The following is a 23958-nucleotide window of genomic DNA, read 5'->3' on the forward strand; positions in this document are numbered from 1 at the left end:
TATCTGAAGTATAAATAATAATGCTATTCAACACCAAAATTATTATTTGTTTTATGTGTCTGTATTTATGATCTGATGATAAAATATCGAGCAATTTCATTGCAAAGTTGGTAAATTTGTGGCTGGTGGCAGTTGTGTTAGCCGTCCCTGTTACAAGGATGTCCAAAATGAGGGTAGGCGACACATGGGAAGAGTTGTTTTGGACGGACCAGATTGAGGATGGGGAAATTAGACTTTATAAGATGGCGGGGAATCTGTTTGATAATTATATTTAAGATTTGTCAATTTGATGACTTGTATTCGTAGTCACCCTAATGTTTCCATTTTTAACATTTTTTAGTACTTCTATGACTACCAGTCAATATCAACAAAAACTTGCTTTTGATTGCCATCTCGATTTCAGAGCTTTACCTTAATAAATTCATATCGACCCGTGTTGTATAAATAGCTTTAGTGTGTGTTAATCTCCCAATGGGAATTTTTTGTATACAAAAGAATTTGAACTCAATACTGATATCAAATTACTTACTACTAGAACCAACTTCATTAATTAAGAACTAAAATCAGTGATAAAGGTCACCGCAGCAGTGTCGTCAGTGGAAGACACTAAACGATGCGGTCAAGAGATTGGAGGAGATGGGCGAGTGGTGGATGAGCTCACTTACACAAGGGCCATGGCATTGACTTCCCTTATTTTCTCACCTCTCAATCATCATCCAACTAGTCCCATTTGCTCCATAGCTGCTGCATTGTTTCTTACCTGTGATTTATGGGGAAAATTAACGGTCAGTATCCAATGAACACAAACTAATATTTTCAGGGTCACTTTCAATGGAACTATTTTGATGATCAACGGTCATCTTTATGTGCATCAATGGATGAGGCTGCGAGTGCTTAGATTTAGAGACTTATCGCTGCTTTAAAAGCTTCAACATATTAGTACTAGAATTTAAGTTTATATTAATAGCCAACATGATAATAATATATATTTGGTAGATTTCTGTTTTCGGTCCCCCCGCCATACTTGCATTCTGTTTAAATTACTCCACTAGAATTAGAACATAATATAGGGCCAAAACCTTCAAGTTCTAGCAATGTTATCAAAACCGAATCGGACCGGCCGGTTCGACCGGTTGAACTGGGAACCGGTTGCCTGTTCGGTCCGGTCACCTCTAAAATCAGTTTTGCAATTAACCGCTAAAGAACCGGTAGAACCGGTTGGGAATCGGCAAAATCGGTGTGAACCAGTAGTTCTTGTTTTAAAAAAAAATTAAACCAAACGACGTCGTTTGTTATGATTTTTTTCAGCCTCAAATTTATTTTAGTTATATAATTATCATAAAAAAATTATGAAGGTTAATCTTTGTTTGTATAGTTTAGTTATATAATTATATTTATTATTTAATATGTTTTACACTTTTACTTTTAATTGTTAAGTATTGTTTGGAAATTTAAATTTGTATTTATTTATCATATAGCTAGGTGATGAAGATCTTGATGCTGTGGACTTTCAAGTTCAAAGTGATGTTATGAAGTTTCAAGTTCAAAGTGGTGATGGTGGTGGTAGTTCAACTAATGAAGAAGATTTTCCTAATATTTTGGAATTTGAGGGAATCAATTTTAATGAATATTATGATGATTGATACTTGTATTAATTATGTACTTTTTTATTTAGTTGTTGATGAATTTCATTAAGTATTGACCTTAAATATTATGTTGTAGTTGATTTAAATCATGTTGTTTCACTTGATTTTATGATATTTAACTTATATATGTTATGACTTGTGATATTTTTATACCTTTTAATATTGTAAACTTAAAAAGAGTTATATATATATATATATATATATATATATATTAATATTACTTTGAATATTATGTAAAATTTTTAAAAATATATTATTTTATATAAACTGATTCAATCGCGATTTAACCCGATTGAATCAGTGAACTATTACCTTCACCGGTTTAAGGTCCGATCCTATTTTAAAAATATTGAGTTTTAGTATTGGCGTCATTATAAATAGATTGGAGAGTTTCAGTAGGCGTTCTAATTTTGGCATTGTTAATTGACCATTTGAGCTCTTTCCATTTTAGGTGAATTGTGCATTTAGTATATAAACAATCAGTCTTCATTCCATTTTAAGGTGAATTGCACATTTAGTATCTAAACAATCAGTCTTCATTCCATTTTAGGATAAATTATGTATTTAGTATCTAAATTATCAGTTTTCATTTCATTTTAGTACTTAAACTTTTAATTTTTTCAAATCATACCTAACATTTAATTTTCATTTCATTTTAGTACCCTACCTTTAAAAATTTAACATGTTTTGTACCTAAACTATTAATTTTGGAAAACTTAACATTAAATTTTAAATTGGGGTACTAAAATGAAACAAAAACTAAAATTTTTATTAGCATGGTACTAAAATGTTAAAAAAAAAACTTAACTTTAAGTATGATTTAAAAAAAAATTAAAAGTCTAGTAGTTTACCCTTTATCTTACTTACCTCATGCATTAATCTATGTTTTGTAGATGGTCAAATCTCTAATGAACTCGGCTTTACAGATGTTGGTGATTTAAACTTTAAGTTTGATGGCTTTAACCTCCACCCCCCCCCCCACCCCACAATTGGATAAATTAGTACCTAAACTATTACCCCTTTCATTGGATAAACTACGCATTTAGTACTTGAACTATTAATTTTAGTCTGTTTTAGTATTTAAACTTTCAAATTTTTTAGAATCAGACCTGATTTTTAGTTTTTGTTTCATTTTAGTAGCCACCGTTAAAAAATTTATTTAGTACCTAAAGTATCAATTTTGGTCCATTTTAATACCTAAACTTTTAACTTTTTCCAAAACTTATAGTTAAGTTTTTAACGGGTACTAAAAATGAAACAAAAACTGAAAATCAAGTTCGGTTTTTAAAAAATTGAAAATTTAGTTACTAAAACAGATCAAACTGATAATTTGACATGTACCATTTAATATAAGGCAGATAATGAAGCTTGTTGAACTTACTTTTCCCGTATGCTGCAACCACTCTCTTTATAAGCTTTGTCTCATAGAGAAAAAATGGGAGCTCATTAACCCTTGTTATTCTTCTCCCTTTTTTACTTTGGCATTACATAAAATGCCCCTGCTTTTAGTGCTGTACCATTTAATATAAGGCAGATAATGAAGCTTGTTGAACTTACTTTTCCCGTATGCTGCAACCACTCTCTTTATAAGCTTTTTACTTTGGCATTACATAAAATGCCCCTGCTTTTAGTGCTGTTCCACCTTCTATCTTTCCTTTTTTGTGCTACCAAACTTGTAAAGTAACCCTGACCTTTTATAACTTTTTACGAGGTTTTTGATATTCAGTAGTCGCAAGAAATTTAATCAAGTTCGGAGCCTAATTTATATTAAAATTTGGGATTCAAATTTTATTTTTGATGTGATTTGTAAAATTTATGGTGTGTCTAGCTTATATATTATCTTTCTGTTTATTTTATTCCTTGTTAATCTTAGTTTATCTTCTTACTTGATGAATGGCATCTTTAAACACCGTCTATATTGTCCGACAGATAATCCCTAACCTACTACAATGGTGTGACCATAAATCTAACGAATGTACATCGTGTATTGATGGCTGGTAATTTAATTTTGCTGTTAAGCATGCATGTAACATCATGATACTAAAAGGTCACAAGTTCAATTTCTAGGATCTTCAAAAAATAATAGATTACGACACATTTATGGAAGGATTAAAAGGAAATGATACTAATAATTTAAGGACTGATATATATATATATATATATATATATATATTTATATTTAAGTTTAGAGATTAATTTAGAATGAAAGCCATAATTTTGAGGGCTAATATAGAATATTTTAATGTTTAGAGACTAATTTAGAACATAAGTCCTATTTTTGAGACATCATATGAAATTAACTCTAGATTTTAATGAGTATCCAAAAAAAAAACTCTAGATTTTAATGAGTATCGTTTAAGTTAGGACCCAAATTTTAAATTTCTAGAAATATAATAACTTAAAATTTAAAGGGTAAAGTACACAAATGATCCATTGACTACAGGATGATACTTTGTTGAGTTTTTCGACTATTAAAAGTTACAAAATAATCCCTCGATAATAGGACGTTAGTTTGTCGAGTCCCTCGACTATTAAAAGTTACAAAATGGTCACTCGACAATTCATTATTTTCCAAACTCATCGTTTTCCATTAAAAGTTTGACGGTCGTCTGAGTTAGACGTTAATATGTTGATTGAGATATGATAGTCGTTTGAGATTATGAAATCAGGTTTTATCATATCACAGTCAACATATTAACGTCTAGCTAGGGAAGGGCATGGGAGGGGACAAGTCGAATTTTTAGCTGCCCTGACCCCAACTTGAATATATATATAATGAGACCCCGTCCTGCCTTGATGAATTTTAGTTTTTTTCCCGTCCTAATTTTTAGACTAAAAACTCGACTTTGGCCCGACCCAATTCAAATATATTAACATTTTAAAATAATATATTCTATAATAAAATAGTTGTGTTGAAAACATTTTGATATTTCGATATAACAAATTAATTTAAATGAATTTTAAGACTTTCCAAATGATTTTCTAAGTATATTCGATATAACTATTCGAATATCAAAACATTACTCCAAATCTTTTAAAGATCATTTTTAATTCTTACTCAAGTGTAAAATTAAGTTTTAATCTTAAAACAATTTCAAAATAATTTTACAAAGTATTTCGAATCATTTCAAAGCCAAAAATTCCAGATTGCTCAGAGGGAACTGATTCTCCCCAAGGGGGTACCGATTCCCCCCTGAATGGTTTGGCTCCGAGAATTCTAGTATGCTCGGAGGGAACCGATTCCCCCCCAGGGGGTACCGATTCCCCCCCAGGGGGTACCGATTCCCCCTTGTATAACGGTCGAAATATTTGAATTTTACACTTAGGGAACCGATTCCCCATAGGGGGTACCGATTCCCCCAAGCTCCAAACTGTTTTATTAATTGTTTTCACACTAAAACGGCTATATTATTTTCTCTAATCATCCCCAACGTTCAGAAGTGATTCAAGGTGTATTTAAGCAAGCTTAGAAACCATTGATCAACAACAAGAAACATCAAGCAATTAGAATCAAGAGAGAATCAAAGAGAAAGCATCAAACCTCAAGTTTGAGCATTTCAAGCCTATTTTTCATTCAATATTCATTTTGCTTTCAAGAACACTTATTGTGCTCAATTGTATTTATTCTTGAGTGTTCTTTCTTTGTTCTAGAATTGTGCAAACATATTTGCCTTGTGAGGTTTTTCTTGTAAGTTTGCAAATTTGTATTTCTCTTTGAGAAAAGTGTGTTCTCAAGAATTGGGGTATATTCTTGAGGGAGTTGTAAGGTTATCTCTTTGGCCTCAAAAGAAAGAAAAAATTAGTGAAATTGTTGGAAAATTATTAGTGTGGATAGCTAAGGTAGTGGACGTAGACTTTGGTTGATAAAGTCGAACCACTCTAAATCGCTGTGCAATTTCTTTCAATTTTCTGCAAAAGCTTCCACCAAAATTTTTATTGCCAATTCACCCCCTCTTGGCCGATTCAGTCAATCGATTAACTCAACAATTGGTATCAGAGCCTAACTCATTTGAATGTTTAATCACTTCTTGAGTCGATTCGGGAAGAGTTATATCGATAATCAAAGTCATCAATGGCCTCCGCTTCAAACTTCGACTCCGGTCTCGATTCGATGCCTGTCAACAAGCCTCCTTTCTTCAATGGAGCTAACTATGCCTATTGGAAGAATAGAATGATGTACTTCATTCAAGCAAGTGACATGGGAGCATGGAATGCCGTAGAACAAGGATACATCAAACCTCTCACTCATCCAAGGTTGTGGAGTGAAGGAGAGACAAGAATGTTCCAGCTAAACTCCAAAGCCATCCATATCATTTTTTGTGCTCTTGGACCAGATGAATACGGAAGAGTTTCATCGTGTACAACCGCCAAAGAAATATGGGACAAACTTCAAGTCACTCATGAAGGTACCGATGAGGTAAAGAAATCTAAAATTAGTATTCTAACGCATAGCTATGAAAATTTCAGACGGATAGATTTTCAACGATTGTCAATGGTCTCAAATCCTATGGAGAGATCATTTCAAATGAAAATCTTGTGAGGAAGTTAGTCTACTCCCTCCCAAAATCGTGGCAATCAAAGAAGACGGCAATCATCGAGTCTAAGGACTTAACGTCCTTAACTCTTGAAGAGCTAATTGGGTCACTCCTCACTCATGAAATGATGCTCGAAGATGAGGTGGACCTCGACAAGATTGACGAGACACCAAAGGAGAAGGAGAAAAACATTGGAGTTGCTCTCAAATCCACAAAAGATGAGAGTGATTCGAATGACGATGACGATGACGAGGAAATGGCATTGTTTGCCAAACGGTTCAGAAAAATGATTAGACCTTATCGAGGAAGAAAATTCAAATGAAATGAAGGCCTCAAAAATGAACCGAAAGAGAATGACCCAATCATTTGCTATGAATGCAAAAAGCCAGGGCATGTCAAATATGATTGCCCATAATTGAAGAAAAAGGGTCAATCAAAGAATAAGCACAGGGCTCATGTGGCTACATGGAGCGATGAAGAAAGTTCCGATGAAGAGGAACAAGAAGTAGCTAACTTGTGCTTGATGACATTCGGGGAAGATTCTAAGGTAACCTCTAACTCATCCGATTTTGATGATTTATCCTATGATGAGTTATTAGAGGAATATAATGGGTTGGCTTCGGATTATGAGAAATTATTTTTAAAATATAAAAATGATGTTTCAAAATTGAAAAATGAAAACAAACTCATATCCAAAACCAACAACGATCTTGAAAGTAAAATCAAAGATTTGCAAATCAAACTAGAAGAGTTTGAAAAGAAATATTTAGATTTGCAAAATTTACTTTCAAAGATCAATGATGATCATCAAAAGAAAAATGATGATCTTAAAACTTCTTTTGATAAAGTTGGAACAAAACATTTTGAAAAAGGTGGAAATTCAAAATCCAACTTTGTTAGAAAAAGTTTTAGAAACTACAATCATAGAGGTCCCCAAAGAAACTCTAATGGAAAAATCGTTAGAAGTATGTGGGTTCCTAAAGAACTCATTACTACTAAAGATAAAAATATCCTACACAAATGGATACCTAAGGGGACTAGGATTTTGGAAACTAATGAATATGGACCCAAAAGAATTTGGGTACCAAAAATCAAAAATTAATCTATGTTTGTAGGGAAAGGAGCATTGCGGCACGGGAAACAAATTCAAATTCATGGTACCTTGATAGTGGATGCTCAAGACACATGACCGGAGACAAAAGCCGGTTCATTGAGATTAACGCCAAAAATGGAGGAGAAGTGACTTTTGGAGACAATTCAAAAGGTCACATTAAAGGTATTAGTACAATAGGTAATATCTCTTCCATACAAATTAAAAATGTTTTATATGTGAATGGATTAAAGCATAATCTATTGAGTATTAATCAATTATGCGATAAAGGATTCAATATCTTATTTGAAATTAATGGTTGTAAAGTCATTGACATTGCATCTAATCGGATTATGCTTGTTAGTCATAGAATAGGAAACATATACATGGTGCATTTAGATTCTTTTGATATGACTAATTTATGCCTAGTTGCTAAGGATGAGCATGATAGTTGGTTATGGCATAGGAGACTAGGACATGCTAGTATGAGTGTTTTGCAACGATTAATTCAAGGAGACCTAGTAAGAGGGTTGCCTAAGCTTAAATTTGATAATGATAAAATCTGTGACGCTTGTGCTAAAGGAAAACAAAAGCGAGTTTCTTTTAAATCCATTAATGATGTATCAACTAGTAGAGTTTTACAATTGATCCATTTAGATCTTTTTGGACCAACTAGAACTACTAGCTTAGGTGGAAAACAATATGCATTTGTCTTGGTAGATGACTATTCTAGATATACTTGGGTTCTATTTTTAAGTACTAAAGATGAAGCATTAGAACAATTCATCACGCTTTCAAAAGTAATCCAAAATGAAAAAGGTTACTCTATAACTAGTGTTAGGAGTGATAATGGAACTGAATTTGAAAATCTTGGATTTACTAAATTTTGTAACTCTAACAGTATTAGCCATAATTTTTCAGCACCTATAACCCCTCAACAAAATGGAGTTGTTGAGAGGAAAAATCGAACTTTAGAAGAAATGGCTAGAACCATGCTTTGTGAAAATAATTTGCCAAAATATTTTTGGGCGGAAGCCACAAATACCGCTTGTTATGTTGTAAATCGAGTAATGATTAGGCCAATTTTAAAGAAAACTCCATATGAAATTTTCAAAATTAAAAAGCCTAACAGTAGTTATTTTCATCCTTTTGGATGTAAATATTTTGTTTTAAACAACGGTAAAGAAAACCTTGGCAAATTTGATGCTAAAAGTGATGAAGGAATTTTTCTGGGTTATTCCTTAAATTCTAAAGCTTATCGTGTATTTAATAAAAGAACTTTAGTTGTAAAAGAGTCTATAATGTTTTGTTTTCGATGATGTAGGTGTTATAAATACAAATGACGTTAGACATGACGTTGGAGAACCATCATCAAAGGAAGAAACGAAAAATGAGGAAACTCACGATCCTCTTGAGAATCCAACCATTGAAGAAAGGGAAGTATCTTATCCAAGAGAGTACAACTATGTCAAGGATGGTGAAATTATAGGTGATCCATCCAAAGGGGTAACTACTCGATCTTCTCTTAGAAATATTTGTAATTATGTTGCATTTATTTCATGCATAGAGCCTAAGAACATCAAAGAAGCATTAAAAGATGAACATTGGATTATGGCTATGCAAGAAGAATTAAATCAATTTGAGAGAAGTAAAGTATGGACCTTAGTTGAAAGGCCTAGTAATAAAACTATTGTAGGTACTAGATGGGTATTTAGAAATAAGCTTGATGAAAGTGGTAATATAGTGAGGAACAAGGCTAGACTTGTTGCTCAAGGCTATACTCAAGAAGAAGGCATAGACTATGATGAAACATACGCTCCCGTAGCTAGGATGGAAAACAATTAGAATGTTATTAGCATTTGCATGTTTCAATGAATTTAAATTATATCAAATGGATGTTAAAAGTGCATATTTAAATGGTTTTATAAAAGAAGAAGTGTATGTGAAACAACCTCCAAGTTTTGAAGATTCAAATTTTCCGGATCATGTTTTAAAATTGACAAAAGCTCTTTATGGTTTAAAACAAGCTCCTAGAGCTTGGTATGAAAGATTGTCAAATTTTTTAATTGATAAAGGTTTTTCAAAAGGAAATGTTGACACTACATTGTTTTTAAAGAGAAAAGGTAAAGATTTATTAGTAGTTCAAATTTATGTTGATGATATAATATTTGGTTCTACTAATGATGTTCTTTGCCAAGAATTTTCTAAGCTAATGCAAAGTGAGTTCGAGATGAGCATGATGGGGGAGCTCTCATATTTCTTGGGACTCCAAATCAAGCAAAGAAAAGATGGCATCTTCATCAATCAAGCTAAGTACGTCAAGGATATTCTCAAGAAATTTGGATTGGAAAATGGGAAACCCTATGCCACTCCAATGGGTTCTTCTATAAAGCTTGACTTGGATGAAGGGAGGTAAATGTGTGGATGTTAAATTATATAGATCCATGATTGATTCATTGCTTTATCTAACCGCAAGTAGACCGGATATTATGTTTAGTGTTTGCTTGTGTGCTAGGTTTCAATCATGTCTTAAAGAATCACATTTACTAGCTGTTAAGAGGATCTTTAGATACCTTAAGGACACTCCTAGTATAGGACTTTGGTATCCTAGAGACTCTAGCTTTAGCTTGCATGCCTTCTCAGATGCGGATTATGGAGGATGCAAATTAGATAGGAAAAGCACCTCCGGTACTTGCCAATTCCTTGGAAATATGCTAATTTCTTGGTTTTCAAAGAAACAAAATTGTGTTGCATTATCTACCACTGAAGCATAATACATTTCAGCTGGTAGTTGTTGTGCACAAGTTTTATGGATGAAACAACAACTTTTAGATTATGGAATTGAAGTAAGTACTATTCCTATCAAGTGTGACAATACTAGTGCTATTTGTCTCACTAAAAATCCCATCAAACTCTCTAGAACTAAACATATTGAAATTAGACATCACTTCATTAGAGACCATGTCGCTAAGGAAGATGTAGCTCTAGAATTTGTTGATACTTTGCACCAATTAGCGGATATTTTTACAAAACCCTTAGATAAGGAAAGATTTTGGACACTTAGGAGAAAATTAGGTTTAACTGACCTATCTTTACTTAATGTTTAAAATAATTTTAGCACTTTTAATAAATATTGAAAATTTCTTATAATAATAATCTTTGATTGCATTATTGCTATTAGTTAGGGGGAGTTTATGATTCTTGATGAAAAATTAATTTTATGTTCAAACATCGTTTAAAGATTAATTTAATTGTTTGAACATGATTAATTTTCAATATATGAGTTGCCAATACCACTAGAGGAAATCAATTTAGCATTTTGGGTGTTTAAAATCGGATTTTAGCATTTTGGTACATAGGAATCGATTCCCACTTTAGGGAACCGGTTCCCCCCACAGGGGAATCGATACCCCCCTGGGGTTCTGGTTATACACGGCAGAACCCTTCAAAATCCTCAAAAATTCTCTCCTTTCTCTTCCGTCGTTCCCTCTCAACTCTCTCCCTATCTCCATTCTTGCCTCAAATCATCGATTTTAATCGGAATTCACTTCAAATATCATCTCCTAAACTTGCAATCATCATTAAAATCGTGCAAACAACATCAAAATCCACTCAATCTCATCCTTCAAGGTAAAATTTTCTAAACTCACTATTTTATTGATTTTGAACATAGGACTAGTTTTAATTAGTTCTAGGATGAACTTTAGATCGGGCATTGATTGTTTAGTGATTAGAAACTAGATATTACAACCAATTTCATCAAAAACACAAGAATTTTCCAAAAAAAATTAAATTTTTGAAATTAAAAAAAATGTTAATTTTCAAATTATTGTGTTTTGATTAAATTATGTTGTTGTTATGAAAACTATACATATATTGTTTCTCAAAACCATATTTTTCAAAAGTTTTTCAAAAACTTTGCCCATTAGGATTGATTTAGAGAACCTTGAAATATTGAGGGCTCAATTGAGTTTTGGGATTAATTGAATTGCATACATGTGTTTTCTAGATTGTAGGTTATCAATTCTATTCCGATTTCCTAAACCATGTCCAATCCTAAACGTGCTAGGTCATCATCTAGTCACTCACACCGCCAACCAAATCCACCTCCAAATCCTCATCCTATTCCAATTTCTAATCCTAATCCCATTGATCCTAACTTGACTATCCAAAATTCGTGTTTCAATCATCCTGGTCCTAGAAATCATCGTTTTTGGTATTATCAATATTTTGACTATTACAAAATCCGGGAAGAACGTATTCCTTCTCGTCAAGCTATGTTAGCTATTAATTTTAAATATCTTCCTCTTTTACAATAGTGAAATTTGATAAACTCTTTGACCTTGAACCCATCGTTTACCATCAACTTGTTCGTATTTTCTATTCTAATGTCGTTTGTGTTAAAAACCAAACTGAAACCGAAACCATAGGAATTCGTTCCTACCTCATAGGAAAATTCTTATATATTGACTCGGCTTACATAGCCAATACATTCAGATTAGATAATGATGGAATTTCAAATGAAAAACAGGTTTTAGGATCTCGTTATAAAAGAAGGGATAGTGCAAGTGTCTTAGACCTTCATGAACGTTTTCTTCATCTAATGATTTCTTGGTGGTTTCGACCATCCGGAGGTCGTTATTCTACTCTTAGAGCCTTAGATCTTTGGTGGTTACATTGTTTCAAAAACAATATTAAAATTAACCTACCTCAGATTATTTTTGTTTAAATTGTTGAAACCGTAAATCTTGTTCCTAACAAGAAACTATGTTCATCCCTAGTTTACGGTTGCATTTTGAGTAATCTGTTTTCCAAAGCTGGGCTTAGAGTCGGTCTAGATGTCATTTTTCCCCTTAAGAAACAAATTAACCTTATTTTCTTAACGATAGCGGGATGGATTAAGGATAAGGAAACCGGTGAATGGGTTCGATCTTCTGCAAATACTCCGGGAGCTAGTTCTTCACAAGCTCCACCCGAAGCTGACGAAGATCTCGAGCTTGAGCAATTAATGCGAGACATCGATGAAGCCGAAGATGAGCCTGAGCAGCCCGAGGAGCAAGCACAACAAACGCATCAAATGCCTCCATATTTTCAATCCTTTATGGAGACATTCGATTTCCGATATGCTACCATGGATTCACACTTTACTTCTATAGAGTCACACTTATCCACAATGGGAGCTCAACAATTAGAAATTCTTCGGGAGATGCGTGCAAACAACGAAGCAACCAACGCGTGTATTAATGACCTCACTCACGAAATGGCCGCTATGCGAGCTTGTTTTCCTCCTCCTGATCCTGATATGTGATTCTATGTTTTGCTTTGAACTCCAAACTTATTGTTTTAACATTTTGAATATTTTGGAATGTTTGAATTTGTGGATTGATTGACTTTGAATTTGTTTGGATTTATGAATGGTTAGAAATTATCTATTTGGTGTGATTAAATTTATTCATTATTGCATCATTTACTTCATGATTAGATATATGACCAATTTTGCCATTTCACATTAACTATGAATATTGATTATGAAACTAATGGCTAACGTTTCTCTTGCTTCTGATCTTAGTAGCTTAAAATATAATCAATTGGCTAAATGATTTCAAAACCTTGTTTAATTCTTTAAAATGTATTTTTGATGTAACAAAAAGGGGGAGAAGTGTTAAATGTTTTTTAAAAGATAAATGGGAGAAGTGTTAGTGTTAAAGTAAGGGGGAGTAATTTCAAAACTTGATTTCAAAATCTCAAAATCTTAAAATTACTAAAATGTTTTGTTATATCAAAAAGGGGGAGATTGTTGAAAACATTTTGATATTTCGATATAACAAATTAAGTTAAATGAATTTTAAGATTTTCCAAATGATTTTCTAAGTATATTCGATATAACTATTCGAATATCAAAACATTACTCCAAATCTTTTAAAGATCATTTTTAATCCTTGCTCAAGTGTAAAATTAAGTTTTAATCTTAAAATAATTTCAAAATAATTTTACAAAGTATTTCGAATCATTTCAAAGCCAAAAATTCCAGATTGCTCAGAGGGAACCGATTCCCCCAAGGGGGTACCGATTCCCCCCTGAATGGTTTGGCTCCGAGAATTCCAGTATGCTCGGAGGGAACCGATTCCCCCCAGGGGGTACCGATTCCCCCTTGTATAACAGTCGAAATATTTGAATTTTACACTTAGGGAACCGATTCCCCATAGGGGGTATCGATTCCCCCCACGCTCCAAACTGTTTTATTAATTGTTTTCACACTAAAACGGCTATATTATTTTCTCTAATCATCCCCAACGTTTAGAAGTGATTCAAGGTGTATTTAAGCAAGCTTAGAAGCCATTGATCAATAACAAGAAACATCAAGCAATTAGAATCAAGAGAGAATCAAAGAGAAAATATCAAACCTCAAGTTTGAGCATTTCAAGCCTATTTTTCATTCAATATTCATTTTGCTTTCAAGAACACTTATTGTGCTCAATTGTATTTATTCTTGAGTGTTCTTTCTTTGTTCTAGAATTGTGCAAACATATTTTCCTTATGAGGTTTTTCTTGTAAGTTTGCAAATTTGTATTTCTCTTTGAGAAAAGAGTGTTCTCAAGAATTGGGTATATTCTTGAGGGAGTTGTAAGGTTATCTCTTTGGCCTCAAAAGAAAGAACAAATTAGTGAATTTGTTGAAAAATCCTTAGTGTGGATAGCTAAGGTAGTGGACGTAGACTTTGGTTGATAAAGTCGAACCACTCTAAATCGCTGTGCAATTTCTTTCAATTTTCAAAAGCTTCCACCAAAATTTTTATTGCCAATTCACCCCCCTCTTGGCCGATTCAGTCAATCGATTAACTCAACAAGTTGTAATTATTTATGATATTTTAAACATTAAATTAATTTTTTATATGTTTAATAATTATATATATATAATATAAAATAAAATTCTTAATATATATTTAAAAGTAAAAATTAATTGGGTTGGGTTGAGCTATTTTTCACTTGAGCCCAGCCTCGCCATACCCCGAATTTATATGCTATATAACCCATCCCGCCTCGCCTCGCCCCGCCCTAAGCACAGAAGTTTAAAAAAATGCCCCTATATGGTTGAATTGGGTTGGGCCCAGTTGAGTTCGGGCATTTTGACCATCCCTATGTCCAATATAGATTGTGGTCATTTTTTTAATAGAAAAGAATGAGTTTGGAATATAATGAATAGTCTTGTAATCAGTTCGTAACTTTTAATAGTCGATGGACTAAATAAAACAACATTCTATAGTGAGGGATCATTTTGTAACTTTTAATAGTCAAGAGACTCGACCAAGTAGTATCTTATAGTCATAGGACCATTTGTGTACTTACCCATTATAAATTAGAGTAAAATAACTAAATTCATAAACTATATATAGTATAGAGGCTAATAGAAAATTTTCCCTTTTGCTAACGAGTTTTTCTCATTCTTCTCCTCCCCTCCCCCTCCCCTTAGATACGTTAAAAAAATAACACTTTCCCTGCTCCTTCCCTTATATAGCAATAAACATTAGTTACCACTTTTCGAAAGTAACCAAACCATGGGATTTGAAGCAGAGCATCGAGTTACCTTTGTTTTCATCTTCACATGCACACATGGTGTCACCGGAAAGACCAGGGACGTTAACCCCACCGTTACGCGCCTCGGCCTCGGTCCCATTCCGTTGGGAAGAGGAACCAGGAAAACCCAATGCTTAAGCCACGGTCGCCGATTTTTCCGATGACTTTTCTCGGAAGTGCCTGGAACTGCCTCCCAGGTTGCTTCTATTGCAGGAAGCCAATAAGAAGAAGAACGATAAACTTTGCTCGCCCACACACTCTTGGATGGTCCTTACTTGGGCAGGGCTAGGTTCCAGTCTTCTTTTAGAATGGTAAAAAGTGAGCGTTATGGATCATTTCGTGCTGGTAGCTTTTGCCGTGAGAACATGGTGCCGGAGGGTGGTGATGGTGCTATGGTTGTTAGCGAGAGAGGGAACAGGGAAAACTCTTGGTTTCTTGGTTCTCGGAGGAGAAGCGATATCGGAGGGAAGAGTTATGTGTTCCCATCGTATGTAGATAAAGGAGAAGAGTACAGTAGCAGCAGCGTTAGTATCACGAGGATGAAGAAGATGGGCGGCTTGAATAGTCTCTATCATTCCAAATTCCATTTCAGGGTTTCTCTTGTTCCTTTCGAAAGTCGACATTTAATCTCTCTAATTTGACAAATCAAACCATTTTATTGTTTTTGCTATAATCATTGTACTAATACATCCCAGAAAGTTGTTTGATTTGTTGTCTGAAACACGACAGGCAAGCATCTATGAAGGCTTAAAGCAAGCGGTTCCATGGAGCAGAAGGGACAAGAAGGATAGGCAGGCATATGTGGGCTGACTTTTAATCAAGACACCCTATACCCTAAGGCCGCAGCAGTATTCCAAATTCTTATCCATTTAAGCCGATTGATATATTTCCTTGTGAATGAAAATGACTGATCAAATGTAATATATAACTTTTATATTTGGACGCATATATGGACATGGCTACGGCTATGGCTGCAGCTACAATCTTCTTCATGTAAAAATATTTCAATATGAAAGGTTCCGGACTAGGTTGGTCTGCATACGATAGTGGTAATATCATTAAGACATGCAGATTTTCTCCATTCATAAGACTCGAACTCAGACATTGGCCGTACATCTATAAATTTATCATAGAGAATTATCAGGACAGTTTCGCACGAGATATGTACAACAAACAGCTCAGGGACATCATGTAAATTGTACGTACCCCCCCCCCCAAAAGTACACTGCCTACAAACAATACAACACCTACAATAAAGAAGTTGAAAATTACTAGCATTCAATAAACATGGCGTACAAAATGCAAAATGTGGCAAAGCAATTTTCATGGCAGCAAGGGGATTAGTTTCCACTACAATTATCTAGAAAGGTAGCATCGGCCCCACAGTCCATCCCAACAGCAAACCAGCACTAACAATACTTAGTCCCAATGCAAAAGCAACGGCACATGTTGTTATGCTCGGTCTAGGCTGGCTCTGCTTTCCTCGTCTACCTTTTCCAGTCTTCTCCAAGCTCTTCCGTGAATTGCAATTGTTGTTGGAAGTGAAGACTGGCTCCTCGTTGTTCTTGATCTGAAGATAAACATCTAGATGCAGCATTTTGAACCACTGTTTATAGGAATAGATTTGTGAGGCTTGTTTGAAGATAAGCTTGATGACATGCTCCTTCTCTGCGTAGGCTTGCTTCGCTGCTTTCTCAGCTTCCCTTGCACGTGTTTGTGAGTGATGAAGCGCATTGAGTAGCTGAGCCATAGTAGGATCAGACTCTGTAACTTGATCCACGAAATCCTTCTCGGTTGTACTATAACAATGCAGTCAAATAAGCTGAGATAGGTTAATTAATTTTTTTCAATCTTAAAGTATTGGTTGATTAGAGACAAAATAATGTTCATCTAAGAAGTCATTTTGGAAGCACATTATAAAACAATACCAGAATGAAGAGTTGGAAGCACATTGCGCATCTGCATTAACGATTGGACAGGAGACAGGGTCTGTTTGGGACTTCCAAGCCGAAGAAGATACTTCATCACCGTCGAAACCAGAACATTCACAATAGTACCTCCTTATATGCATCTTCTGAGGTGGAGGGAGATCACAGTTCTCAATGAAGTCCAGCGACTTTTTTGCAACCAGGGAGGCTAGCTCATCTTTATCTGTCACACGCCACCATGGCTCGACCTTCCCACTTCCGACCCAGGGAGACACCAGATCATAAGACAATTCATTGGTTTTCTTGGAAACATCACATTCTATGGATTCCATCTCCAATAATTCACAATTTTTCATTCTCTCTGCTGAATCAAGAGAATATTCATAGTTCCTTTTTCTGCCAGCACCAGAAGCACCTGGTGCGTCTTCCGGGTGAACTCTACTTACATCAGAGGAAGAGTTCGCTTCAGATTTCAAGCTTTCCACTCTATCATCTAAGGCATTTAACAGCTCGTTTGTTGAACCCTTTTGGGGTTCGTAGCTAGGCTGTAGCTGAAGCCACCAACTCATATCAGAGGGTGGATTGGGATAGTAAGCAATACTGTTGAGCGGCATAAAACCAACGGCAGGCTGATCGTGCGCGCCTGCTACTCCAATGGGGATAGAATCAGCCTGTTTAGAGGAAGATGACGATTGGCAGCAAGCTAATTTGGGAGCTCTTTTGGCATCTTCTTGGACAAAGAAACGATTAGCTGTTCTTTGCCAGACTGCCCTTGCTTCAGCTGCTGCCATTAATCTTCTCTTCAACGTACATTTAGCTGTAACAACAACTATGAGATGAACTACTAGTCAAAACAAAAACTAACCGCATTTGAAATACTACAATGTTATCACTAGACAAATTACAGGTTATCCATATTCTTGTCATGTTGTAAGAACCTACACAAAAGTTCATAAGTGATCAAAATAGCAAATCTTAAGTTGATTTCATTGCCTTCAATCAAAATCTAAAAGACTAATTTCAAGTGAATTTCAGACGCATCCCCAGACACCCACCGTCATGAGATCACAAAAAACAGGCACCACAATGTAAATTCCGAACTCTAATCTGACTAGAACAACATATTTCCATAACAAGACGTGAACGAAAGAGAAGAAAGACACATACTTGAAGAACAAGAACCACAAAAGGTCAACATAGAGATAGAAGAAGAAGAAGAGAGAAATAAACAGTGCACGCAACAAGGTTCAATAATCAAGCATAATTCAACAAATGAAACATACCCAACAAGAAGAAGAGAGAGAAATAAAGCTGTAATCAATCAAGTAATCGAAAGAAGAATAGATTAAATAGACAGAACACAAACCCAGAAGAAAGAAGCAAGATTAAAAACTGGTGGGTAAGTGATAATTGAAGGAGAAGCTAAGTGCACGAGATTCATATATCTGAGTCTTGTGCCAGGCTTTTTGTTCATTAAAACAACGAGTTTTCAATTCAGACATTGTTTAGTCACTTTCATGGAGGTCTCTAGCCCATAAGAATCTTTAATATTTTTTATACTAAATTTTAATGATTTTATCAAGCAATTTGTTGGACCGTCGATGAATGTACACGTGCTGAATGATTAGGATATAAAGAGGTGGTAGTCGGTCCAAATCAAATTTCGTAAGAGAAGACAACGAACACAACAAATCATCGTTTTGTCTTCATCATCAATTTTCACATCAAGCCGAGTCAAATCAAAACGATTTGATTGAATACATTCACATGTTGCACCAAATCATGATCATCTGCATCTTTAGTCCATAAATCGATGTTTTAGATACAGTTTAGTCGTTAATGATTTAGATATAAAATGACTTTCCAATTTCTTCCAAATTTCATCTGGAGACGACAATGCATGACGTGATACATGACTTTTCGCTAAACATAATCGTATGGTTCCTATCGCTCACTGCTGCAATTCTTCCTAATCTTCCTCCTCCATCGACACTGGCTTTGTAGGTCGCAAAGCCTTCAGGATCCCTTACTGCGCCAACAGATCCTTCTCCCTTGTTTGTCATAATCGAAGTTACCCCCGACCATCGAATTTCGCAACTTTGAATTTGACTCCTGACATCTGATATCAATTGTTGAATAATCGAGTAAATAAAACAGAAAGAACACAAGAATTTTAACGAGGTTCAACAATGTGCTTACGTCCTCGGTGCCTTAGGCGGCGCTAGAATTTTTATTCAATTCAATGTCTCATAGGTTTATGTTACATCTCTTTTTATAATAAATATATCCGGGTATATATTTACAAAAATAACCATGTACCATATCGCGGGGTCGCAGCCCCGCAGCCCAACCCACATAATCATAATCCCACTACGAGACTTTCTCGATATATTTATGAGTCATACCTAACAAACACAACTCCGAAAGCTTTGGTTTAAGCCTTTTAAAACTGTTAAAAACACACTAATATTTATATTGCTTCCATTTTTTATATTTTAACAACTCGAGTTTCTTTAACTTGCCTTGGTAAAATTATTATTTTAGCCCCCAAAGTTTTAAAACCATTAGATAACAGCATGGTAATATTTTCTTTTGGCCCACCTAATTTGGTAAAAGTTACTTTTGATCCCGAAATTGAAATGTTTTCAGTCAATAAAATGGTAAACTTAAGCTTTGTCTCCCTTAAAATTTTTGTAATTGAATCTCAGCTTTTCAGTTAAAATTTTCTAAATTTATCCGTGCGATATATTTTAAACTAATACCACATCGTATAATGAAATTCACATCATGAAATAACAGTTTTGTTTTCTACCTATTAAAAAAATGCTTAGGATTTGCTCAATACTTTTACCACTTAGTAATGCCCACGGTGGCATGTAAATTTGCCCAATCAATATCAACGTTATAGAAATTTTTTGGGTTAATTTTAATTATAAATTTTACAAGTAAGTTTTAACTCAACGACCTTTCCCCTAATCTGCCCTTCCCAATCCTCAATTATAATAATACACCTTATTATATAAATTTTTATTTAATTTTTTTTTAAAATTTGTACTTCTTTAAAGGGGGTTTTGCATTATTAAAGAGTAACACATACAAAACATGAACATTGATAAGAACCTCATTAGCCTAACTTAAGCGTGCGATGTGATAACAAGACTGAACTTTTACAACAGATTTCTCGGCCACAATCTCACTAAACACACCACTACACCCAACAGAGAGAGAAACAAGGTCTGTGAAAGCACCCAAAATCCCTTACACCCAAAATTCATACTATAAGATAGTACTCAACACACTCGCCTAGCAGGATCTCTTTGCTTCCCTGAAAACAAAGAGGGGTCAACCTTGTTAATCTTCGATCCATTAACCATCCATCCCGAGTATATGGCACGAGCGCAACACCCATGAAAAATAGAACACCCCTTTTGCACTTCAACACACCTACCTTTATGTTAAAGAAAGCCACCAGCAGCAGCGAATCACCAAGGCACAAGACAACCTTGTATACAAAACTCAAACACTACCACCACCAACAAGAATCCAAACATAAACACCCTCAAACAACTGCCAACTGTATCAGCGCTTCCAGCAGTACTCAACAGAAACAAGGTAATATAATAACCATAAGCACAACACCCTGTCCTCAAGACTGTCAAATCAAAGGTTTTGTCTTCGTTCCATATGTACGATTAAATAAAGCCTTGTTCCTACACAACCATGCCGTTCAAAGGTACCCAAAGAAAGCTATATTCCAGGCCTTTTTGTATTCAGGATCTAAAGGTTGAGCATCCCAAGATAAAAGAAACGATCTAACAATCTCCAGATATACAAAATTCAGATTCGAAATCGAAAACCACCTTAGCCAAATCTTCCAAACAAACCTACAGTGACAAAACAAATGATTTACCATCTCCCCCTCTTCTTGACAAAGAACGCGGATACGAGATTCAATGCTCTCTAGTCTCCTTTTAGCAAGCCCCACAAATGTTGAAATTCTTTGGCGAACAACTCTCTAGACAAACGTCTGGACCTTTCAGGGGCTAGATTCGACCAAATTAGACACACACCTTATTTTTTTCAGTCCCTTCCCTTAGCAAATTCTCACAATAGCTGCTAGACAAGTAGGAGCAGCTAGGAGAACCAAACCATCTCAAACTATCGCTCTATCCACAACCCAACACTACCATGTTTATTGTATTCATAAACTGCTCCCCAAATGCTAATCTCCCACTGGAATAACTATTTTCTTACTTCAATGTTCCAAACCCACACACTGTTGATCTTTCGACCGAACTCTGAAATCATACCCATCTTCTCCATAGCAACCCCAACATTCTCCAAAAAAAAAAAACTGCTTTAGTGATTATACTTCCGTCCAATGATCGTTCCAAAAATCAATATTCCTACCATCCCCACAACACCGGAAATGTTTACTGAAGATGTCATCATTTCTATGCAAAGGGGTTGAGATATTCATCCATATCCGCGAAGAATTAGTAGGCTGAGTTGGAGACGAGAGTAAAGAATCATGATCGAACCCATATTTAGCTTTAATAATTATCCTCCATAAGGATTAGGGTTCACAACCAAACCTCCATAACCATTTATTTAATAATAAATGATTCTTAACTCGCAGATCATAAAAAACCAAACCTACATAAGCCCTTAGTTTGTTTACATTGTCCCATTTTACCCAGTGAATAGCCCTATCGAACTTCGTACCCCACAGGAAGTTTACAATGATTTTATGAGGGTATTAACAACATTAACAGACATCTGAAATAACGACAGAAAGTAAACTGGCATATTCACAATAATAGATCTTATCAAGGTGAGGCAACCATCAAAAGAAAATAGCTTGCATTTCCAGCCGTTCAACCTTACTTTGAACTTTTCTACAGTGGGTTTCCACAAGGTGACCGAATTTCTTGTTTGACCAAACAGAAGGCCAAGATACGTTGTTGGGAGATTACCCCAATCGTATTTGATGTAGTTCGCCCAGCTTTCAAATAAGTTCACACCATAAAGGATCGATTTGCTCATATTTAGCCTCAGGCCAGAAGCTACCTCAAAAAATTTTAAAACCCTATTCGCGTTTCCGATACAATCCAGATTATCATCCAGGAACATTATTATGTCGTCAGCGAATTGAATACGGGATATGTGCATCCCACTTGAACCCACCAAGACTCACCAATCAGACTTAAATCAACTGCTTTACTAATCATACCACTTAACGCTTCACCTACGAGATTAAAAAGGAGAGGGGGCAATGGACATCCTTGACGAAGTCTTTTCTTAATGTTGAACTTATTAGTTAGGGAACCATTCACCAACACAGATATAGATAATACATAAGATTGTAGACACCAGTTTTGTGCGCGCCAAAAAGATTATTAATTATATTATTATATTTATTATTAATTATTATTATTATTATTAATTTATATTTTACAACATTTTGCAGGCGCTAAAGACCAAGTCAGTCCAATATAATATCAATCCAGTGCAAGATGGAGCCCATACCGACATACTTCAAACCCGACCCAAAGGGGATCCGAACCAGCCTAGCGACCCGACCTAGTATAATTAGGGTTTTTAAACCCTAAAATAAACATCAACAGCTCAGCCGCCACCGAATCTCCCTCTCCCCGCGCATGAGAGCCTTCACTGACACATGAGTCGCCGTACAAGCTGAGTTCCATCTTCGCCAAGCCATATCTGATGACAAATCTGCACCCAACCACAAGCCAAAGTCAAAGAAAATATAATTCCACCTAATCTCAAAAAATCCGGGATGAAATCATACCTAATCCCATCTTAATCTCACCATAAAGCAAAGAGAAAAAATCAGAGGAAAAGGAGGAGGGTATTCGAACAAGGAAATAATCCAAAAAGAAGAAAAAAACCGAGATATAAACTAAAGAGGAAACCCCAAAAGGGATTGGAATGAAAAAAAAACAAAAGAGAGATAGGGGATTTCTAGCAGAAAATAAAAGAAAGAGGGTTGAGGTTTTACCTTCCTGAGCCCTCGCCAGAGTCGAGTGGTTAATCCTCGGTTAAGAGGCTAAGTTATAGTCAAATGGAGAGGGGAGTGGGAAGGGCCATTGATGGTTCAGTTTCCTCGTTGTTGCCGCCAATGTACGGCGGCCGTGATGTTTTAAATTTCCCACATGGGAGGAACTGAAGAGAGAAGATGAGAGAGTTGAGATTCTCTCTCTCATTCGGTTAAAACAAAGAGGGCAAATGAAGGTTAAGGCCGAATTTTGGCCTATTATCGGGCATATATATCATGCCCTGAACGACGCCGTTTCAATGGGGGAAGGATCTGCGTGTTTTTTGCTAAAGGGATAATAGCATTTTAAGTCCCTGTATATTTGTAAGGTTCCGTTTTAGCTATTAATGAATTTTCATTTCTTTTTGATTTGGACTTCATGTTTATTTGTTATTACATTTTTGTCCTAATCTGTATGTTGGTATTTATGATGATATTTTACATCAAGCCCTAAATTTATAATATTTTTGTTTTAGTCTTACATGCACTATAATATCTGTTTGGTTTAATGTTCTGTTTTGCCTATTGATTATTGATTTATTTCATTAGGTCCTTGGCTATGTTAGTAAATTTATTAATGTTTAGGATTGGGTTCCTGAATTTGTTATACATAGGTTTTCGTCTTTAATCTTTTATTTTAAGGAATAAATACTTAGTTTATATTATAGATCCTGAATTTTTATGTGAGTTCATTTTTATCATAATTTTTAACACTTTATTACTTTGTCCCTTTTTATTTAAGCATCTTATTAAGTAACTTTGTTTTAATTTTATTTTATTATTATTATTATTATGAATCATTTAAGTAATATTTTTTTATTTATTTTTATGTTTATTATTATATTACATGTAATTGTACTTGCTTGGTATTCCATAATTCTTGTGTGCTTGAATATTGATTATTGTATATTAAATTCATATTAATTGATCTTGTGTCAGTATTTTAGGCATACCTCATATTCGATTAAATATTTTATTAATTAATTCGAACATTTTCAAGAGCTGCATTTGTAGAACGGGCGTGGAAAGTATCACTTGATTGAAGTGTTGCAATCTGATACGACGTTCGAACGAAATAAGAGCTTGAAATAAATTGAAGTTATTTTTCGTGCTAATTAATCGGTTTT

The 23958-nt window shown here is 34.8% G+C and overlaps 1 protein-coding gene and 1 pseudogene across 1 annotated transcript; one reads left to right on the top strand and one right to left on the bottom strand.

Annotated features, from left to right (window-relative positions):
• The first annotated feature begins 1094 nt into the window (after positions 1-1094).
• LOC120192914 lies at positions 1095-15655 on the top strand (annotated as a pseudogene).
• A 372-nt stretch (positions 15656-16027) lies between these two features.
• Positions 16028-18225, bottom strand: LOC120192890. Its single transcript, XM_039195584.1, has 3 exons — positions 18140-18225; positions 16774-17590; positions 16028-16644 (listed from the first exon to the last, which is right to left on the bottom strand). The coding sequence occupies exons 2-3, from the start codon at positions 17562-17564 to the stop codon at positions 16206-16208; spliced, it is 1230 nt and encodes a 409-aa protein (XP_039051515.1). The 5' UTR covers positions 17565-17590; positions 18140-18225; the 3' UTR covers positions 16028-16205.
• Positions 18226-23958: the final 5733 nt, after the last annotated feature.

This window comes from Hibiscus syriacus, unplaced genomic scaffold, assembly GCF_006381635.1.
Source record: "Hibiscus syriacus cultivar Baekdansim isolate YM2019G1 unplaced genomic scaffold, ASM638163v2 tig00116983_pilon, whole genome shotgun sequence".
Lineage (NCBI taxonomy): Eukaryota > Viridiplantae > Streptophyta > Magnoliopsida > Malvales > Malvaceae > Hibiscus > Hibiscus syriacus.